The following is a 23836-nucleotide window of genomic DNA, read 5'->3' on the forward strand; positions in this document are numbered from 1 at the left end:
GTTCTAACTTTACTTTGGAGAAAATAGTAAAAGAACAGACACATTTATCTTGAAAAAAAAAACAACACCTTTGTTTGATGAAACGTAAAACGTGCAAATAAACTAAAAGATAAAAAAGTGTCAACATTAAACAACACACGCATTGAAAAACTGTGATGAATTCCAACGTCTATAAAAAATGTGTTCCTTTAAAAATTAGGAATCATTCACTAATTGTATTCAAAAGTTTTAACATTATCAAAAGAAAGTAAAAGTACGAAAACAATATGAATAATATTGAATATGTAGAGTCAGAGAAGTTTTGGCGTGCTCCAAGGCTTGATGTGAAGCCTACTGGTTTGGGTGAAGCTATTTTGAAGATACTCAAGGAAAAAGACCCCGAACAAGTTTATGAAATATATCACGATAATGGTACTCATGTAACAAATAAGGAAATCCGTGAACGAACTATAATTGCCGCACAAAACTTATTGAATTTGGGAGTGAAAAAAGGTGACGTTGTGGTGTTTTTAACTTGTTCGAATTTAAATCTCACACCACTATCATTTGCTTGCTATACAATCGGAGCTCCAGTATGCTACTTTGACACACATACCGAAGAAGGTAAAAGAGATCCAAGTTAAAGGTTCGAAAAGTCTTCTAATATAATTGTTTGATTTCAGTTAACGTACCTGAATATTTTGTAAGGCTTGATCCAACTGTGATAATTTATGAAGAAAAATTCAAGTCGATGGTTTTTAAAGGTCTAAAAAGTCTCACTTTACCAAAACTGAAACACATTCTAAATTTTAATGGAAGAGAACAAAATTCTATTGACGACTTAATTTTCAAACCACCTGTTGACATTGAGAACTTCCAAGTTCCCAATATTGGAAATCCAAATGATCTTCCAGCCAATCTAGCTTTCACATCAGGTTCAACAGGGTTGCCAAAAATTGTAATGCTTTCTCACTCTATGATGATACGAGGTGTCTATAGCCCTGTTCAACCAAACCCAGGAAATGTGTTAATAGTTCTAAGTGAAATTCGTTGGTTGGCCCAAATAAATAGTATGTTGCGACCAGCTTTTACCAATATCACACGAGTTTACAGCTCAATTGTACCACCAGAGCTGACAAGTGAAATTGTTCGAAACATGATAGACACCCACAAAGTTACACATTACATTGGAGTCCCATCATTATTTTTAGGAGTATTAGAAGCTGCCGAACAATCTCAAGAACCATCGACTTTGAGTTCCTTAAAAGTGGCATTTGCGGGAGGCGAAAATATTGATGAAGCATTTGAAGCTTATTTAGCAAAGATAACTCCAAATTGTAGAATAATTAAATTCTATGGCATGACTGAAGTTTCTGGTGGTATTGCTATATCAGACTTGGGCAGAGATAATGTAAATGGAGGTGTTTTGAAGACAGGCTTGAAAGTGAAAATAATCGATAAGAATCAAAATCCTCTTGGCCACTATGAAATAGGACAAATTTGTGTGAAAATATCATTTCCATTTTTGGGATATTTAAAAGATAAAAAGGCTAACGAGGAGACTTTTATTGAAGATGGTTGGCTCAATACTAAAGATTTGGGTATGTTCGATTCGAATAATCTTTTAAATGTTTCTACCAGAGAAAAGTATGTTTTGCATTATGATGACGGGAATATACTTTTGCCAAATATTATTGAAAATATTGTGAATAATTTTGATGGAGTTCATTCATCAGCTCTTGTTGGACAAACAAGTGAAGAAAATCCTAAAGAAGATGTTGGAATTATTTTTGTTGTTTTTAAAAATTTAACTCATTCAATTGAAATTGAAAATGATTTAAGAGATTATTTAAGGAAAGAATTAACTAAAGAACAACTTAAGATTATTAAGTATTTGAAAACATTAGAAGAATTACCAAAGACAACTTGTTTTAAAATTGATAGAATAGCGTTGAAAAGACTGTCGATTGATGATGCATTAGAAATTTAAAATAAAGTCATTTAGAACCATTCATAAGTTTTCTTATATAAAAAAATAAGGTCCGAAGTACAGCATTTTCTAACGGTAATATTTCAAAAACGGGAGCTGATTAATTTTTTTTTGACTTCGGATTCGAGTTCAGCACACCGGAAACCAAATTGACCTCCAAAACAAGTATGCAGTTCTTATTGATACCTATATTAAGATGCATTTTTAGAAAAAATATTTTCAAAATTGTTAGAGGCGTTTTTAAAAAATCTAGTTTTTTATAAATAATTTTTTGGAAAAAAAGTTTTAAAATAAAATTGGTACCTATGCCATAAAATCGGTTTTTTAGATCAATGAAACACCGTTTTAAATAATTTTTATCACAAAAAATAGAATGCCATCTTATTTCTTGTATGAAAAGGGTTTTCTAGAAATACATATTTGAAAATCGTTAGAGCCGTTTTTTTGTTTAAATAATTTTTTAAACTAGGTAGGTACATCTACCTACCGGAATAACAAAATTTTCGAAGATTAAAAAAAAATGGTAGGTTTGTCATTTTTGAAGTAATTAATCAATACTTAAAAACGAAATATTTCACTGATCCGTTTTCAAAAATTGGCTTTAAAACCGATCAAATTAGACTAAAAAAAAGGGGGTGAGGTTACATAAATTCCCAGCAACCTGAAAATTGGTAGGATTGTTGGAAACAACATCATAAATTAAATCTAAAAAGTCCTCATCGATCCGCAACCTGGAAAAAAATTAACATGGGGTCAAAGGTTACAAAAACGGGTTTTTCATAATTTTTAACAAAACGGTAAGGCTTATCAAAAAAATTTTCATACAAAAATTGTAGACCAGATTATTATCTACAAAAAGTGTCGTAACACCTTTTTCCTAAGACAAACCGTTTTTGAGATAATAACGATTCGAAAAAGGTGAAGTTGGGTTGTAATCATCATAATATACACGTTTCCACGCCACCTTTGAGGTAGTGTACCTAGCGCATTTTTTTTGATGGGGTTTCCCCATGGGGCCTATTCCACGGATTTATTCGGGTTCATAAAAAAATAAATACATTTATCCATCTGTGTCATAATTCTCTTCTGAGTACAACGCGACACAACGCTACACAACGCTACACAACGCGACACAAAGCGACACAACGCGACACAACGCTACACAACGCGACACAACGCTACACAACGCGACACAACGCGACACAACGCGACACAACGCGACACAACGCGACACAACGCGACACAGGAAAGTTTCAATTAAAGGGTGAAAATCTCAAACGTGTTGGTACGTTACGATAATTTTGCTCGATATGACTAGTATTGTTAATTTTGTTATTTACTGCAAATTTTGAAGCTAGTGTTTTGACTATCAGAGATCTTTATTTGATTAACATTATCTAACTTATTTCTTAAAGCCAATTTAATTAAATTGGTTTGGTTTTTAAATATAGTCTTTTGGTAAAAAAAACTCTTACGTTTGTGAATAATAATTATTAACGACATGTACAAATTTTAATTAAAATGTAATAAAGAATTTTAATATACCTTATATACGATTATAATTGTTCAATTAAATAATAATAGTTTTTAACAAATTTTATAATAATAGGTATTATGAAAATATGATACTTTTACTAAATCTGAAAGCCAAAAACGTGCGCATTCAGTTTTTTTTCGATGAACTTCTACTTTTATTTAATATTGAAACAAATTAAAATGCTCCACTGGGTCGTACGTATGTACTTTTGTAGATAAAAAAAAAATTTTTTTAAATGACAAGGTCATATTTTTGTTCTTCGTTTAGTTAAAATCACAAAAAATCATAACATACACCATTTTAGATTGAAATCATTGAAGTCGTTTTCGAAAAAATTGCAATGAATCGAAAACGTTATATCTATTTGAAGTAGCTATTCGTTATAGGTATACAAGAAATTAAAAAAAAAAAAACGGGCCCTAAAAAATTAGTTAAAAACCTTTTTTTGGCATAAAACAAATACTTGCCCTATTACTATAGGGCAAACAAACAAATAGTACTGAGTTTAAAATCAAGAGATCCTATAAATACACGAAGAATTTGATGATTATATACAAAAGTAATAGAATTTTCGAAACAAATAGTTGATCGATACAGAAGCATCATGAATGATATTGAATACGTAGAGTCGGAGAAATTTTGGCTCGCCAAAAGGCTTGATGTTAAGCCTGTTGGCCTAGGTGAAGCTATTCTGGAGATACTCAAGGAAAGAGATCCTGATCAAATATATGAAGTACTTCACGATAGTGGTTCTCATGTAAAAACTGGTGATATCCGTAAATGGACTATAACTGCTGCACAGAATCTATTGAAATTAGGTGTGAAAAAAGGAGACCTTGTATTGTTCTTTACTTTTCTGAACTTAGAAATCACACCTCTAACATTTGCTTGCTACACAATTGGAGCTCCAGTATGTTTCTTCGAAACGTATCTTGAAGAAGGTAAGAAGTCATGATTTTTCCAACAAGGACTCAGAAGTGAGTTAAACAATTTTTTTTATGTTAGAATATGTGCCTGAATATTTGGAAAAGCTTGATCCAACTGTAATCATCTATGAAGAAAAATTCAAGTCTATGGTTTTCAAAGGTCTTAAAGGACTAAGTCTTCCAAAACTGAAACATACTCTCAGTTTGAATGGAAGAGAACAAAATTCAATTGACGACTTAATTTTCAAACCACCTGTTGACATCGAAAACTTCCAAATTCCTAATATTGGACATCCAGATGATACCCCAGCAGTTCTAGGTTTCACATCAGGATCAACAGGGTTGCCCAAAATTGTAATCCATTCCCACTCTCTAATAAAACAAAGTGCATATGGCCGATGGCAGGCAAAGCCAGGAAGTGTGGTAATGGTTCTAAGTGAGATCCGTTGGAACTGCCAGGTATCGTGTATGCTCCAACCGGCCTTCCTCAATGTCAAACGAATTTACAGCTCAATTCCACCAAAAGAGCTAACAGGTGAATTTGTGAGGGAAATTATAGACACTCACAAAGTCACACATTACTTTGAAGTTCCAGCTTTTTATATAAATGTGATAGAATCTGCTGAACAATCTCAAGACCCATCCAGTTTGAGTTCATTGAAATTAGTCCTGCTGGGTGGTGAAAGTATTGGAGAAGCGACTTTGGCAAATATTGCAAAAATAACTCCAAATTGTGAGATCGGAAGAAATTATGGAATGACCGAAGTTGGTGGTAATATTGTTTCCACAGAATTGGCCAGTAGAAAAAATGTAAATGGAGGTGTTTTGCGAAAGGACGGAATGGTGAAAATAATTGATAGAAACAACCAACCCCTTGGCCCAAATCAATTGGGTCGAGTTTGTTTGAAAACACGTGCAAAATTTTTCGGATATTTGAAAAACGAAAAAGCCAACAAAGAGACTTTTATCGAAGACGGTTGGATAAATAGTGGCGATTTGGGAATGGTCGATTCGGATAATCTTTTAATTATTTCTGCCAGAGAAAAGTTTGTTTTACATTATGCTGATGGAAGTATTCTTATTCCAAGTGTGATTGAAAATATTGTTAATAGCTTCGATGGAATTCATTCATCAGCTCTTGTAGGAAAACCCAGTAAAGAAAATCCTAAAGAAGATGTTGGAACAATTTTTGTGGTTTTCAAAAATTTGACTAATTCAATTAATATTGAAAATAATTTTAAAGAATATTTGAGGAAGGCATTAACTCAAGAGCAATTGCGTATTGTCAAATATTTTAAGGTGCTGGAAGACTTACCGAAGACATCTTGTTCAAAAGTGAATATGATAGTGCTGAAAAACATGTTGCATGGAGGTTGTAGAATTTAAAATAGGTTGTAGAATTTACGTTTCAATAAAATAGTTAAAAAGAAATTAGAGCTTCATAATAAATTGGAACTCATGAATTCGATCTTATGAGGTAAGTAAAAAAGCGCTTGACTCATCTAGTTGGTAAACAAAATAAAAATCAGCCAGCAAAAACATCGCATTAAATTTCATAATAAGAGGGGTAAAACATTTGGTATCTTGTAACTAATATTTAATACATGTAAGTATTTTCCTTAAAAGCTATGTAAATGTCCTTAATCGCTCATAACACTTTTCTATTTAATCCCCAAAAATAATAAAAACATTTACTTAACACTATTAAATCCTTCCAATTAAAAATCCTTTTTGTTTTTTTTGTTGTATAAACTGTTGTCCTGCCATAAACCATTATACAAATTATCATCTGCTGCTGCTGCTGCGAGAGTGATATGCGTTGCGTTTGTTAAATATGACTTTCATTTACGCACAACAGAGAAGTTCTTCGAGTCTGGACGGAGTACATAAAAATATGTGTGTAACCCAATACCCCATTATTGTGCTGTGTGCTTGCGTTGTACTGTGCGTGCTCGAAGAAGAGTTCGTCAATTAAGGACATCCGTACAGTGTCATCAATGTCATAAACCAAAACAAAAGGGTTGACGGCCGTTTCGAGTCTGAGCAGAGCGCTTGCTGCTGGCCATTGTCGTCCAAGTCTTCGTCATCATCATCATCATCATCGTTGTCGGCAAGTGTACTTAAAAAAGGTTTACGGTGCTCTTAATTAGAGTTCAACTGTAATTCAGATTGTCTCTTATTTCCCCCCAAACGATGTTTGTCCTTAATTGAATATAATATACGAAAGGACATTTTTTTCTCTCAGCCCCCATAATATTCTGTGTGTAATAAGGGCCGACCGAAGGCACACATTTATACCAACATATTCGCCTTATATATGAAATCTGAGGAAGTTAAACAAAAACAAACAAGACTTACACACCCCAGTGGCAGAGTTTATATAAGCGAAGAGTCGCTCGATAAAGGATTTACGATTCCTGTATGAATATGATGGGTCGCCCGGTCGATCGGTTCGTTTTGACTTGGATGGAATTTTTTGCTGATTAGAAATTATTATGAAGTATCTCTGCAAAATTCCCTCAGATGCATCCTGCTCTGGAAACGATTTGTTGTACACAAGAAAATCGGCGGCGGTGGCGGCACAATACATCCCGCACTAAAACACAGTTGACCACCTTCACCACTGCCACTGCTGAAGATCGCCACCGTTGCAACATTGCCGACTGTCCTGTCCGATGGTGGAAAATTATGCTTGAAGAAGAAGTATCTATCGAATGGCTCAAGGAACCATCATCGGACCAGTTTTGCTTTTAATATAATATATTTTTTTTTAATGTTTTTGATATTTTCTTTTCATCTTCTTTTGTTCCGGCAAATGGTGGGTTTTTTTTTTGTTAGTGGATTTGTATGAAAAAAGTTAAGGTCCGAAAGCCGCGCGAGGATTATGTTTTATTTATGGTACCCTAAGAAGTTATCTCCAATAAATGTCCGGCAAGTATGTGGAGCATGTGTTTGCTTTGGTCAAGATTTTTGTCGTAAATTTTTATATCATTTCAACCGGATCAGTGTTGTTGATACACTGTGAAAAAATGATAGAAATTGATTTATCAATTCTACTTAAAGAAATATGCACGATTGACCCGCATTCACTTGGTCCGGTTTTTAAAAAAATTAGTTTTTGATAAAAAGAATTTGGACTTTTTTTTTAAATCCAAAAATGATTATTTGAATTTTTTTAAATTTCATTGAAATATATTTTGTCGTTTACGATAAAGTCAGGCATGAAGACAACAGTTCTGGGGTAAGCACCGTTAACTTTGGTCCTGCAAAAATTCAATTTCTCTTCTAGGGAATCACTCAACTACAAATTTTGAAGTAATTCCCTTAAGTAGTTTAGGCTACAGATCGAGAGACAGACAGATACAGATACAGATACAGATACAGATACAGATACAGATACAGATACAGATACAGATACAGATACAGATACAGATACAGATACAGATACAGATACAGATACAGATACAGATACAGATACAGATACAGATACAGATACAGATACAGATACAGATACAGATACAGATACAGATACAGATACAGATACAGATACAGATACAGATACAGATACAGATACAGATACAGATACAGATACAGATACAGATACAGATACAGATACAGATACAGATACAGATACAGATACAGATACAGATACAGATACAGATACAGATACAGATACAGATACAGATACAGATACAGATACAGATACAGATACAGATACAGATACAGATACAGATACAGATACAGATACAGATACAGATACAGATACAGATACAGATACAGATACAGATACAGATACAGATACAGATACAGATACAGATACAGCATTTTCATCAACACCAAAATTCCAGCCTTAACACATTAAAGACTACCAAAATCGAGATATTTATTTCTGTCAGTGTCGATATTTTTGTGCCCACTATAAACTTAACCCTCAAGATGTCGTGATTTCCGAAGCTGGTGTCATTGTTTAATATATTTTAGTGCAAACTTGAAAGTGGACATTGGAGTTAAAGATATAGCGCATATGTGATGGAGTTTGCTGCTGCTGCTGCTGCTGCTATCATCATCATCAACATCCAACGCAACGTCATCGTTGGTCGCACTATACTGCCGCGCATCATATCAGTGGCAGAGTGCATAAAATGGGACGGAATCGAATGACTGAATGTGGACGACGATGATGATGATGAGAAAGAGTCTATATAGACACACAATGTGAAATAATATCAATGACTTTGGCGTATATATCGATAACTATTTCTCAAATCCGACTTGGAAACATGATGTTTTGTGAGTCCGCGCGTTTATAATTCGTTTGTCGGTAGATTTTACCAAAGAGGTTCCACCGCCACCGCTGCAATGACGAGGTGGGTGCAAAAAAATGCCTCAGGAGCGTATAATAATCGCATAAGCGTAGAGTATACAAAAAAATGAGCTTCCCATCGAATATGTTTGTGTGTGTGTTTGTATAATAGTTTGTGGGGCAAGGACAGTACAGAAAACCAGTCAAGTCAATGAATGATATGATGTGATCGAATTGATGCTGAATTAAGATCTGGATTGGTAGGTTTTTTGTACGCTATGTGGTTTGGAATTTTAAGAAGCTGGATGGTCATGATGACAACAATTTAATGGAAATTAATCTAATAATTACCAATGCTTTGGATTATAGGATTTATCTATGTGTTTATAGCAACTTCTCGTCAAATTTGACCTCATGGTCTAAGCTGTTTACATGAAGCAATGAAGATTGTCATTTGTGTTTTGGTCCGATTTTCTAAAGAAAGTCTCGAGGGTAAATGAACCATAGGAAGGATAGCAACAAAATATTAACATAATATAAACCTAGTTTGAATTCGCTAAGTTTTATATAAACTTAGCGAAACACTAAAAAAAAGCAAAAACTAACGGAACAACAAAATTTAACTTGACGTTACTATCCAGCAACAAAATATAAACTTATTTTGGATTCGCTTAGTTCATATAAACTGAGCGAAATAAACAAAATCAAAATTGCCGTAACTAATTAGCAACAAAATATGGACCTAGTTTGGATTTATTCCAGGGAGTAATGTTGGACAGATCTAAAATGCCAAGATAATAGGAATTTCTGCAAAAGTTGTGTGGAGAAATTTCCACAAGAATAACAAGTTTTTACGCAGGTGTATATTTTATTTGATTGGTATTCAATCATTTCTTGCAATCAAATTAATTAAAATTGGTTTTAAAAATAGTATTCGATTAACTGACTTTATAATCCAATGTTCCTATAAATAAACGAGTCATTAGCGAATAACAATCAACACCCTGCCATCTAATCTTCAACTGAAGAAAATGTGCCGGTAGATATGAAAATAAAATGCACGACTGGGTCGCACGAACTTGCTCTTAGAGTTAAAGTTGCTTTAATTTGTAAGACTTTTTATATAGAAATTTGGAAAAAAAAATTTGTTTTTTTTTTTTAAATTAAATAAAATCTGAAATCAAATTGCCCTCCAAAACAAGTATGCAGTTTTGATCGATATGTTAAGATGCATTTTTAGAAAAAAAATTTTCAAAATCGTTAGAGCCGTTTTTTAAAAAACTAATTTTTTATAAACAATTTTTTGGGAAAAATATTTTTAAAATAAAATTGGTATGCCATTTTGTAGAAATCACTAATCAACATCTAAAAACAAAATTTCAAAAAAATTCAATGTCCCGTTTTCGAAAATTTGATTTTAAAAAAAAAAAAAAATTTCAAAATTTTTTTAAAAATCCAAAAATTATTTTTTTGGAAATTTGTTTTTGGTTTATATTTAAATTCTATAAATGCTTCCTCACAAAAAGTTTCGTTGAAATCGAATAAGCAGTTTCGGAGATAATCGGATTTGAAAAAAAAAAACGGTTCTATGGCAGGTACCGTTAATATAATGATTTTCAAAAAAAAAATTTTCATTAGAAGATAGACAATAGCTTAAAATTAACATTTGAATTTTTTAAACAAAATCATTTTAGCCGATTTTGAGATATTTCAATTTTACTAAAATCGGTATATAAATAACGCTACATACCAAGTTTGACATTAATCGGTCCATCCGTTTAGGCTGTAGCTCCTTATACAGACAGACAGACAGACGGACTTCCGGGACCCACTTTTTTAACATTCTCTACCATCGTAATGTCATGGAAAAATGTTATCTCAACTTTTTTTTTTGTACGAATGCATAACTTGATATATAGTCCATCATAAAAGATTATTCTTAAGGAGTTCCAATAAAAATGCAGTAGGTATATATTTCATTTTGATTGTTTTATTTAATATTTAATAGATTATACATTAATAAGTTCTTATACTAAAATACCTAACTATATTTTATATTCTATAACCTCCATCCACCATTTCTTTCAACGCTATCCTATTAACTTTTAAACAAGATGTCTTTGGTAAGTCTTCCAGCACTTTAAAATACTTGACAATTTGCAATTGCTGATGAGTTAATTTTTTCCTCAAATATTCCTTAAGATCATTCTCCAAATAAATAGAATGAGTAAAATTTTTGAAAACCACAAAAATAGTTCCAACATCTTCTTTAGGATTTTCTTTACTTGGCTGTCCAACAAGAGCTGATGAATGAATTCCCTCGAAGCTATTAACAATATTTTCAATCACACTTGGAATAAGAATACTTCCATCAGCATAATGTAAAACAAACTTTTCTCTGGCAGAAATAATTAAAAGATTATCCGAATCGACCATTCCCAAATCGCCACTATTTATCCAACCGTCTTCGATAAAAGTCTCTTTGTTGGCTTTTTCGTTTTTCAAATATCCGAAAAATTTTGCACGTGTTTTCAAACAAACTCGACCCAATTGATTTGGGCCAAGTGGTTGGTTGTTTCTATCAATTATTTTCACCATTCCGTCCTTTCTCAAAACACCTCCATTCACATTTTTTCTACTGGCCAATTCTGTCGAAACAATATTACCACCAACTTCGGTCATTCCATAATTTCTTCCGATCTCACAATTTGGAGTTATTTTTGCAATATTTGCCAAAGTCGCTTCTCCAATACTTTCACCACCCAGCAGGACTAATTTCAATGAACTCAAACTGGATGGGTCTTGAGATTGTTCAGCAGATTCTATCACATTTATATAAAAAGCTGGAACTTCAAAGTAATGTGTGACTTTGTGAGTGTCTATAATTTCTCTCACAAATTCACCTGTTAGCTCTTTTTGTGGAATTGAGCTGTAAATTCGTTTGACATTGAGGAAGGCCGGTTGGAGCATACACGAAACCTGGCAATTCCAACGGATCTCACTTAGAACCATTACCACACTTCCTGGCTTTGCCTGCCATCGGCCATATGCACTTTGTTTTATTAGAGAGTGGGAATGGATTACAATTTTGGGCAACCCTGTTGATCCTGATGTGAAACCTAGAATTGCTGGGGTATCGTCTGGATGTCCAATATTAGGAATTTGGAAGTTTTCGATGTCAACAGGTGGTTTGAAAATTAAGTCGTCAATTGAATTTTGTTCTCTTCCGTTCAAACTGAGAGTATGTTTCAGTTTTGGAAGACTGAGTCCTTTAAGACCTTTGAAAACCATAGACTTGAATTTTTCTTCATAGATGATTACAGTTGGATCAAGCTTTTCCAAATATTCAGGCACATATTCTAAAATAAAAAAAATTGTGTAACTCATTTCTGAGTCCTTGTTATAAAAATCATGACTTCTTACCTTCTTCAAGATATGTTTCAAAGAAACATACTGGAGCTCCAATTGTGTAGCATGCATATGTTAGTGGAGTGATTTTTAAGTTTAGAAAAGAGAAGACCACCACAACATCACCCTTTTTAACACCCAAATTTAATAAATTCTGTGCGGCAGTTATTGTCCTTTCTCGAATGTCTTTATTTGTAACTTGAGACCCACTATCGTGATGTACTTCATAAACTTGCTCGGGATCCCTTTCGTTTAGTATTTCCAGGATAGCTTCACCCAGACAAACAGGCTTTACATCAAGCTTTGGTGCACGCCAAAACTTCTCCGATTCTACATACTCAATATTATTCATCTTGCTTCCTTATATTGACCAATTATTATTTTCACTTGGTAATGTTAACACTTTTGATTGTAATTCGCTAATGACTCGTTTATTTATAGGAACATTGGATTATAAAGTCAGTTAAATTTTGTTTTTGTTTTAGATTAGATAGAGGTAGAAGTTCATCAAGGGGGATCTAAATGCGTAGGTATTTTTGTTATTGACACTTTTAGATTAGTAATTTGCATAAATAATCTTTTTTTTTTCAAAAATAGTATAATAAATTCGATAAGGACTTTAATCGAATACTATTTTTAAACGAATTTTTATTAATTTTTGATTGTAAGAAATGATTAAATAACAAGCAAATAAAATAATCACCTGCGTCAAACTTGATATTCTGGTGGAAATTTCTCCACACAACTTCTGCAGAAATTCTTGTGGAATACGCCGATTATTACTGCATTTCGGCCATTCCATTTGCATTTTTTGGACATTTTCACGCTTATAATTTAGTTTATCTCGTCGAAGAAGCAATCTTTTTTCATTGTATATATATTCTTATAGTACTCTCATGAAGTATAATTTTCTGTTTTGCGTCGCCACCGCTGGGATCGCTAGTTTATTTTATGTTTGAACCTTATGCAGAAAATTGAAGTGCAGATCTACCAAAAGATGTCGCTAAAGTATTTTCATGGATTGATAGTACTATAGAAATATATATACAATGCTTTTTTCTTGAAACTTGGTAGGTCTAAAGGATTCATTATACCTAAAGTTAAAGTTGTATAAGTTTCGCCTCGAGGTATGTATATTAGGGTGGAGCGATTTTATTTTTGTTTTTTTTTTTTTTTTTATTTTCGAATTAGCATACCTAGTAATAAAAAACGAACAAAATTGTATAGCTACTTAAAATTTTTAAATAATTTCATTTTATGGTGCCCCAATACCTCTGAATGCTTAAAAAGGGGACTTTTCACCTTAAAATTAAATGAGAAAAATTTAAGTATACAGTTGTGTTCGTTTATGAAGAGCAACGGCGGATCCAGGGGGGCACGTTTCGATTTAAAAAAAAAGTGAATTTTCTAAGTGTTTTTTTTTTTTTTACTTCAAAGTGATTTTGGTGAAAAATTTTGATATGGACATCGACAATCAAGGTATGAATGGTATTCTTAAAAAAAATTTTATTGTATTATATACAACTCTATTTTTTCGTTTTTTTTTTTTTTTTTTTTTAAACATTAGTGTTGTTAAAATAGCGCAACACGCCACAACATTGCATAACCTATATATTTTTGAACTGCTGGATATGTAGAACACTCTTGCATTTCTAAAGTTTGCCAAAGTTTGCACCCAAGAAAATAAAGACCCCTTGGAAAAAAAACCTATACTTATAGATTTTTATAAATATTATGTGTTTGGGTATGGTTCGGAGAGAAAAAATCAAGTTGAATAAGAAAAAATGAGTAAGAAATTGGGTTGAGTATTGAGTTTTATTTCTAGGTCTTACCTTTATGGGTTTTATAAAAGTGAACTAAATTAAGTTAGTAAAAGTAGGATATGGGTTCGATAAGGGAAATTTAAAGGGATATTTTTATGGGAACATAAACTCTTGTCAAAAGAAATTAACTTAGCGCCATCTAGTTTCTCAGAATTTTTATTTCACCTGAACATTATGTTTTTGAGAAAATTTCTCCAGGGATACCTTCGAAAATATGGAAAGAAGTAGTGTTCCAAATTTCAAAAGAATCGGTGCAGTAGTCTTGAAGTTATTAAAATACTCATAACTTGGTCAATTTGGCTCCAATAGACCTACAATTTAAAAACAATATTTCGAAGATATAAAAAAATTGTAATGCAAATAAAAAGAACTGGGTTTCCCGGGAAAAAAGTATGTTTCAGTTTTTTTTTTTTTTTTTTAATTCTTTGGAACTTTAATATATGTATTTATTAGAATGTAGTATTTGACTAAAAACGGCCAGGTCATTAAATAATGGTATAAATATGTCCATAATATTGCAAAATTGTATACAAAATCAACTAAAAAACGAAACATTTAATGAAACAACTTGAGTCAAACAATAAAATAAAGAATAAATTACTAACTTTAAGAAAAGTTATAACACAGGATTGTACGTGCATTTTATGATTTTTAATATTTTTTTCTCCCGACTTAAGTGACTTTTACTGTACCAAGAAAATGTAAATTTTTCCTTCCGAATAACTTTTTTGTCATTTGGTACCTATTTAATTTGGAAAATGTGCCCAAATGTTTTTGGCCAGGTTTTAGACCAAAATACCGAACTGTGAGTCGTTAAAATTCGTTGCTTGTCAGTCAGGTATGATACTTCACTTTATTTCTAACTGTTATTGCTGATTTTTTTTTGCCAATCCGTTTTTTAAATTAAATTACATTTGTTAGATGGAATTTAATTTAGGAGCCCCAAAAAATATGACTTCGGGGCTCCAAAAATATTATATGAAAAAATAATTTTTCAGGAACCCCGTTTGTTTAGAGCCAATCAAATATTAATTTGGGGGCCCCGAAATCTATTACTAAGGAGCAAAAAATATTCATCAAATTTTCTGATGGCATGACAAATATTATTTGAGGATCCTCAAAAGCTATTACTTCAGTGCACTGAACCACTGCAGTGGTTCAAAACAATCAAATGGAAAGTTAAATATCAATTCAGGGGCCCCAACATAAATACATCAGGGCCCAAAATAAAAATATTATGTTATTGGTGGCATTCCGAACAGAGGCCCCAATACCTATTAATTCTTGGCTCCAAAAAAATTATATTATAATTTTAGGGGCCTCTAAGCACTTAATTTTGGACCCCAAAAATAATTTTGCAAGGGCCTCAAAATAAAAAAATTATGTAAGATGATAGAAAACCAATACCTATGTATTTATTACTTCAGAACAGAGGCCCCAAGAACTATCAATTCTAAGCTAAAAAAAAATTTATTTTAGGGGTCTCTAAATATTTAATTTTGGGGGCCCCTAGTACAAGTATTTAATACTTTTATGATAGAAATTTTAAGTAAGTATAGCAAAGTGCATTACGAACATATTAAAACATTAAAATAAACCTAAAAATAAATAAGCCATACAAAAAAAAAAATGTATGGCGTATACGTACTTTTGTTTTTGTATCTAAGCGGCCCCCAAATATCAAAGGGGCCCCAAAATTTAGTCTTGCCCCGGGCCCCCGGCGACTCAACGTACGCCACTGGTAGGTACGTACGAGTCGAGTACGTACATCGATGAGAAATGCTACCCGAGATCCCAAAAAATCAAATCCACCATCTACTAGATCTAAAACTGAGGTTCAGTTTTCCAAGTATTCTCCGTATCGATGGCAATTTGTGTGACCCACGCACAGTGCGGTATTTTGACTTAAAACGTGGTCACAAATCAATTTTCTTAAATTAACTTCCAAGGATTAAGCTCATGTCCCATAACAGGTAGACAACCTGGCTACCCTTTAGTGGAGTATATCTATAAAATAAACAAATACACCAACGGCAGACATTTTAAGTTTTTAGACTTTTGGGTAACCACTTTAAATTAGTAGTATTCATTAGCCGTGAACTCCCTGATAACCAAAATACCCATGGCAGACATTTTAATTGGGGCCAAACTTTTGTTAGAAGGTCCCTAAAATGCATTATTTCTTCAACTTTTGCCTCACCACTTGAAAATAGCCGCATCCTGTAGCCCTTGATTGAAAATTTACCTAGCCATGAAAGAAATTTTAAACGTTAACGTGGTCCAAAAGTGCATTTTTTTTGGTCTGATGTCTTAAATCAGACGCATCCTCTTATAGGCGTTGAGGCGTTTGCAGTTTAGGTATTTATATCACAATTGAAAAGTTTTTAGGGCTACAGAATGCGATTAAAGTTTAAAAAAATAATGCATTTTTAGGACATATATTCCACCTACTTACATATTTCAAGTGGCTTGCTTTTTTTATTTTTGAAGTCTTGGTATATCTAGGGATGTTGGGCTAGTGAGTCATGATCTTGCTCACGTTTTGCTGACGTTTTTTACTGACGTAAGAAAGCGATAAAGCGATAAGATTCAATAAATTCTTAAAAGACAGAAAAACAAAAACCGTGATCCATGGCAACCTTGACTAATTTCTAAATGCGTAAACACGTTAGTATAATAAATTATTGTTCTATTTTTAATCTTTAATTCTTATAACTGGCATTCACCAGTCAAGTACAATATTCAATTGATCGGTTAGAAAGATATATGAACATTCTAGTCCTAATTTGATTTAACCATTGAACTGAACTCCAGTTTCTACTAGAAATTTGTTTATGGTTTACGATTGACGATAAACAATTTATTGGTTAATGATGTATATCGACACTTTTCCAAGAGCTTGATGTTGTCAGCTTTTTCCGGAAATTCTCATTAAATTAAATAGTTAATAATAGATTGGAGTTTCTGATAGTATTTAAAAATAGAAACTGAGGAGAGGACCCATAGCCAATTAATATTTATAAAAGTAAAGCCCTTATCTTTTAAATTGTCAAAACAGTTCAAGTGTTCTCAAAGAAATTTAGATTTTAGATAAGTTTAACACAATTAACATGGATTTGATAATATTTTTGAAAAACGTGACGTTATTTTGTTGCAAAATCGCTTGCGATATCCGTTTAACAAAATTTGAATCTTATCATGGAAAAAATTTAAACAAACAAAAATAACTCTCTAAACCACTTATGGAATTTTTGTTTGGCATTATCAGATCTTCGGATATCATAGAAATAACTTTTGGTGATTAATAAATTTATGGATTGCCTAAAAATAGGCAATGATAGACTGATTTTCATGTTATTGGTTTTGTTTGATTCGTGTTTTCTCCAAATAATAGAATAACCATTAAAATTACGAAAAAAATTGCAAGGAACAAATTTTAAGAAAACTAAATTTCTAATAGATTGGGATTTTTGATATCTTCTAATATTTTGTGGACCACGATTGAGTGATTTCTGTGAAAAATAATTGCTTAAAGATTCATCGAACGAACATGTTTGCAAGCCACCACCATTCTCTTTACTTATTTAGTTCTTTTTAATTTGTTTTTACCTTCAAAAAACACTAAAAAGTGCCGAAACGATAATCATCCGCAAATGACTTCGTACTCGGTGTAAATGGACCCCAGCGCGTGCGGTATCTGGGGGGGGGGGGAAAGAGGGGTGGGAATATTAAAATAAGCAATTACGATCAACGTATTTTTTGTTTGTGATATTTGTTTATAAATAACGATTATACACGGTTAAAAATTCTGGAGTATTTTTTAATACAGAAATTTTCAATACAAAAAATGTTATATTTTAATACTTCCAAAATATTAAAATTATTAATACCTAATCTTTTTTGTATTAAATTTCAATATTTAAGTATTAAGTTTACAACTTGTAATACAAAAATTATTAGAAAATAACCTCCTAAATTCAAATCATGTATAATTTTTAACACCGCTGTATTACATTGTAATATTTTTGTATTAAATTTTAATATATGTATTAAAATATAATACAAACTTATTAAAAAATAATATAAAAAGTATTAAATTGTAATACAAAAATTGTAAATTTGTACTAATTTGAAGGCGCTTTATGTTTTATCGAAGCAAAATGCATAAATTGCGATGCATTTTGATCGGCAATAATATTTTACGTGCCATAGTTTGTGAATTGTGAAACACATAAAATAGAGACAATATTATTAACATTATTATATTATTTATGATTAATATTCATTTTCAGTAATGAATTTTTTAAAAAGAATATTTTATTAACTTTCAATACATTTGGTATTAAATGGAAATATTTTTGTATTATCTTTTAATAAAATTTGTATTAATAAATTAATATCAAAGATTAAATTTTAATATGCAATACTTGAAAATGAATACATTTGGTATTAAATTCTAATATAAACTGTATTATTTTTTAATACAACTACATATATTAAATTTTAATACATTTCTGGTGTAGACTTATAAGCAGTATTGCCGCTGGGAAATTTGAGAAGGTAGCAAAAAAAGGGGTCACCAGGCAAAACAAAAGTCGCATATAGAAATTTTTTAAAAAAATATCAACATCAGACGAAATTCGTATAGAATTGCCAAAAAATAAAGTATTGAGGAGCATTTCAAAGTTTTTTGCGTAAATTTTTTCGATTTTGTTTAAAAACTTTTCGTTCAATTTTGAGCAATTCTTTTTAGAAACGTAATGTGTAACGTAAAATATAATATTTTCAACGTTGATTTAATGTTGAAAAAACTAACATAAAACATATTTTAATTAAAATTGAAATAACGTCAGATTTTTTTTATTTTTGTCGGACTTCAGCTTTTGTTCTATCAATCAATTTCCAACAGTGAGATCAAGGGGCACGGTAGTGCCCAGCCAAGTTCTCTAGCAACTATGGCACTACACCCTTATTTACAGGAAACAACTCAGGCCATTTTCGACCCCCCCTCCAACTTCTATACCAAATATGTCAGAAATTTGAAAGTCACTCCATTTGTTGAACTAGTCAAAAACAAACTCCTTACGAAATTTCAGCTACCTAGGACGAGTAGTTCCTGAGATATAGGGCTTCGAAAATCTCAAAAACCGTAACTGACTGACTGACTGACTGACTGACTGACTGACTGACTGACTGACTGACTGACTGACTGACTGACTGACTGACTGACTGACTGACTGACTGACTGACTGACTGACTGACTGACTGACTGACTGACTGACTGACTGACTGACTGACTGACTGACTGACTGACTGACTGACTGACTGACTGACTGACTGACTGACTGACTGACTGACTGACTGACTGACTGACTGACTGACTGACTGACTGACTGACTGACTGACTGACTGACTGACTGACTGACTGACTGACTGACTGACTGACTGACTGACTGACTGACTGACTGACTGACTGACTGACTGACTGACTGACTGACTGACTGACTGACTGACTGACTGACTGACTGACTGACTGACTGACTGACTGACTGACTGACTGACTGACTGACTGACTGACTGACTGACTGACTGACTGACTGACTGACTGACTGACTGACTGACTGACTGACTGACTGACTGACTGACTGACTGACTGACTGACTGACTGACTGACTGACTGACTGACTGACTGACTGACTGACTGACTGACTGACTGACTGACTGACTGACTGACTGACTGACTGACTGACTGACTGACTGACTGACTGACTGACTGACTGACTGACTGACTGACTGACTGACTGACTGACTGACTGACTGACTGACTGACTGACTGACTGACTGACTGACTGACTGACTGACTGACTGACTGACTGACTGACTGACTGACTGACTGACTGACTGACTGACTGACTGACTGACTGACTGACTGACTGACTGACTGACTGACTGACTGACTGACTGACTGACTGACTGACTGACTGACTGACTGACTGACTGACTGACTGACTGACTGACTGACTGACTGACTGACTGACTGACTGACTGACTGACTGACTGACTGACTGACTGACTGACTGACTGACTGACTGACTGACTGACTGACTGACTGACTGACTGACTGACTGACTGACTGACTGACTGACTGACTGACTGACTGACTGACTGACTGACTGACTGACTGACTGACTGACTGACTGACTGACTGACTGACTGACTGACTGACTGACTGACTGACTGACTGACTGACTGACTGACTGACTGACTGACTGACTGACTGACTGACTGACTGACTGACTGACTGACTGACTGACTGACTGACTGACTGACTGACTGACTGACTGACTGACTGACTGACTGACTGACTGACTGACTGACTGACTGACTGACTGACTGACTGACTGACTGACTGACTGACTGACTGACTGACTGACTGACTGACTGACTGACTGACTGACTGACTGACTGACTGACTGACTGACTGACTGACTGACTGACTGACTGACTGACTGACTGACTGACTGACTGACTGACTGACTGACTGACTGACTGACTGACTGACTGACTGACTGACTGACTGACTGACTGACTGACTGACTGACTGACTGACTGACTGACTGACTGACTGACTGACTGACTGACTGACTGACTGACTGACTGACTGACTGACTGACTGACTGACTGACTGACTGACTGACTGACTGACTGACTGACTGACTGACTGACTGACTGACTGACTGACTGACTGACTGACTGACTGACTGACTGACTGACTGACTGACTGACTGACTGACTGACTGACTGACTGACTGACTGACTGACTGACTGACTGACTGACTGACTGACTGACTGACTGACTGACTGACTGACTGACTGACTGACTGACTGACTGACTGACTGACTGACTGACTGACTGACTGACTGACTGACTGACTGACTGACTGACTGACTGACTGACTGACTGACTGACTGACTGACTGACTGACTGACTGACTGACTGACTGACTGACTGACTGACTGACTGACTGACTGACTGACTGACTGACTGACTGACTGACTGACTGACTGACTGACTGACTGACTGACTGACTGACTGACTGACTGACTGACTGTAGGTCTTACCTTTATGGGTTTTATAAAAGTGAACTAAATTAATTTAGTAACCCGAACATTATGTTTTTTGAGAAAATTTCTTGAGGGATACCTTCAAAAATATGGAAAGAAGTAGTGTTCCAAATTTCAAAAGAATCGGTGCAGTAGTCTTGAAGTTATTAAAATACTCATAACTTGGTCAATTTGGCTCCAATAGACCTACAATTTAAAAACAATATTTCGGAGATATAAAAAAATTATAATGCAAATAAAAAGAACTGGGTTTCCCGGGAAAAAAGTATGTTTCAGTTTTTTTTTTTTTTTAATTCTTTGGAACTTTAATATATTTATTAGAATGTAGTATTTGACTAAAAACTGCCAGGTCATTAAATAATGGTATAAATATGTCCATAATATTGCAAAATTTTATACAAAATCAATTAAAAAACGAAACATTTTTTTTTCTAAATTTCATCTTTAAGACTTAACTTCTCAAAAACTATTTAATGAAACAACTTAAGTCAAAAAATAAAATCAAGAATAAATTACTAACTTTAAGAAAAATTATAACACAGGATTGTACGTGCATTTTATGATTTTTAATACTTTTTTTCTCCCGTCTTATCAGGAGGTAAGTGGGTAAGCACTTAAGTGACTTTTACTGTACCAAGAAAATGTAAATTTTTCCTTCCGAATATTTTTTTTGTCATTTGGTACCTATTTAATGTGGAAAATGTGCCCAAATGTTTTTGGACAGGTTTTAGACCAAAAAAACCGCACTGTGCGTTGTTAAAATTCGCTGCTTGTCAGTCAGGTATGATACTTCACTTTATTTCTAACTGTTATTGCTGATTTTTTTTTGCCAATCCGTTTTTTAAATTAAATTACATTTGTTGATGGATTACCAAATATTAATTTAGGAGCCCCAAAAAATATGACTTCGGGGCTCCAAAAATATTATATGAAAAAATAATTTTTCAGGAACCCCGTTTGTTTAGAGCCAATCAAATATTAATTTGGGGGCCCCGAAATCTATTACTAAGGAGCCAAAAAATATTCATCAAATTTTCTGATGGCATGACAAATATTATTTGAGGATCCTCAAAAGCTATTACTTCAGTGGTTCAAAACAATCAAATGGAAAATTAAATATCAATTCAGGGGCCCCAACATAAATACATCAGGGCCCAAAATAAAAACATTATGTTATTGGTGGCATTCCGAACAGAGGCCCCAATACCTATTAATTCTTGGCTCCAAAAAAAATATATTATATTTTAGGGGCCTCTAAGCACTTAATTTTGAGCCCCCAAAAATAATTTTTCAAGGGCCTCAAAATAAAAAGTTATGTAAGATGATAGAAAACCAATACCTATGTATTTATTACTTCAGAACAGAGGCCCCAAGAACTATCAATTCTAAGCTAAAAAAAATTTTATTTTAGGGGTCTCTAAATATTTAATTTTGGGGGCCCCTAGTACAAGTATTTAATACTTTTATGATAGAAATTTTAAGTAAGTATAGCAAAGTGAATTACGAACATTTATTAAAACATTAAAATAACCCTAAAAATAAATAAGCCATACAAAAAAAAATGTATGGCGTATACGTACTTTTGTTTTTGTATCTAAGCGGCCCCCAAATATCAAAGGGGCCCCAAAATTTAGTCTTGCCCCGGGCCCCCGGCGACTCAACGTACGCCACTGGTAGGTACGTACGAGTCGAGTAAGTACATCGATGAGAAACGAGACCCGAGATCCCAAAAAATCAAATCCACCATCTACTAGGTCTAAAACAGAGGTTCAGTCTTCCAAGTATTCTCCGTATCGATGGCCCTTTGTGTGACCCACGCACAGTGAGGTATTTTGACTTAAAACGTGGTCACAAATCAATTTTCTTAAATTAGCTTCCCAGGATTATTCTCATGTCCCATAACAGTAACAGGTAGATAACCTGGCTACTCTTTAGTGGAGTCTATCTATAAAATAAGCAAATACACCAACGGCAGACATTTTAAGTTTTTAGACTTTGGGGTAACCACTTTAAATTAGTCGTATCCTTTAGCTGTGGGCTCCCTGATAACCAAAATACCCATCATGGCAGACATTTTAAGTGGGGCCAAACTTTTGTTAGAAGGTCCCTAAAATGCATTATTTCTTCAACTTTTGCCTTACCACTTGAAAATAGCCGCATCCTGTAGCCCTTGATTGAAATTTTAAACGGGGCTCAACGTTAACGTGGTCCAAAAGTGCATTTTTTTTGGTCTGATGTCTTAAATTAGACGCATCCTCTTATAGGCGTTGAGGCGTTTGCAGTTTAGGTATTTATACCACAATTGAAAAGTTTTTAGGGCTACAGAATGCGACTAAATTTAAAAAAAAATAATGCATTTTTAGGACATATATTCCACCTACTTACATATTTCAAGTGGCTTGCTTTTTTTATTTTTGAAGTCTTGGTATAGGGACGTTGGGCTAGTGAGTCATGCCCTTGCTCACGTTTTGCTGACGTTTTTTACTGACGTAAGAAAGCGATAAGATTCTTAAAAGACAGAAAAACAAAAACCGTGATCCATGGCAACCTTGATTAATTTCTAAATGCGTAAACACGTTAGTATAATAATAATTATTGTTCTATTTTTAATCTTTAATTCTTATAACTGGCATTCAACAGTCAAGTACAATATTCAATTGATCGGTTAGAAAGATATATGAACATTTTAGTCCTAATTTGATTTAACCATTGAACTGAACTCCAGTTTCTACTAGAAATTTGTTT

The 23836-nt window shown here is 33.5% G+C and overlaps 2 protein-coding genes across 2 annotated transcripts; one reads left to right on the forward strand and one right to left on the reverse strand.

Annotated features, from left to right (window-relative positions):
- Window positions 1-266: 266 nt before the first annotated feature.
- Window positions 267-5839, forward strand: LOC129913606 (acetyl-coenzyme A synthetase-like). The gene is made up of 4 exons (XM_055992367.1): window positions 267-603; window positions 663-1756; window positions 4063-4447; window positions 4512-5839. Exons 1-4 carry the CDS (start codon window positions 267-269, stop codon window positions 5816-5818), a joined length of 3123 nt encoding a protein of 1040 aa, XP_055848342.1. The 3' UTR covers window positions 5819-5839.
- Window positions 5840-6403: 564 nt separating this feature from the next.
- On the reverse strand, window positions 6404-12534 carry LOC129913607 (putative acyl--CoA ligase YdaB). The gene is made up of 3 exons (XM_055992368.1): window positions 12159-12534; window positions 10802-12094; window positions 6404-6573 (listed from the first exon to the last, which is right to left on the reverse strand). Exons 1-3 carry the CDS (start codon window positions 12493-12495, stop codon window positions 6404-6406), a joined length of 1800 nt encoding a protein of 599 aa, XP_055848343.1. The 5' UTR covers window positions 12496-12534.
- Between the last annotated feature and the right edge of the window lie 11302 nt (window positions 12535-23836).

The sequence above is a fragment of the Episyrphus balteatus genome, chromosome 3 (assembly GCF_945859705.1).
Source record: "Episyrphus balteatus chromosome 3, idEpiBalt1.1, whole genome shotgun sequence".
NCBI classification, from domain to species: Eukaryota; Metazoa; Arthropoda; class Insecta; order Diptera; family Syrphidae; genus Episyrphus; species Episyrphus balteatus.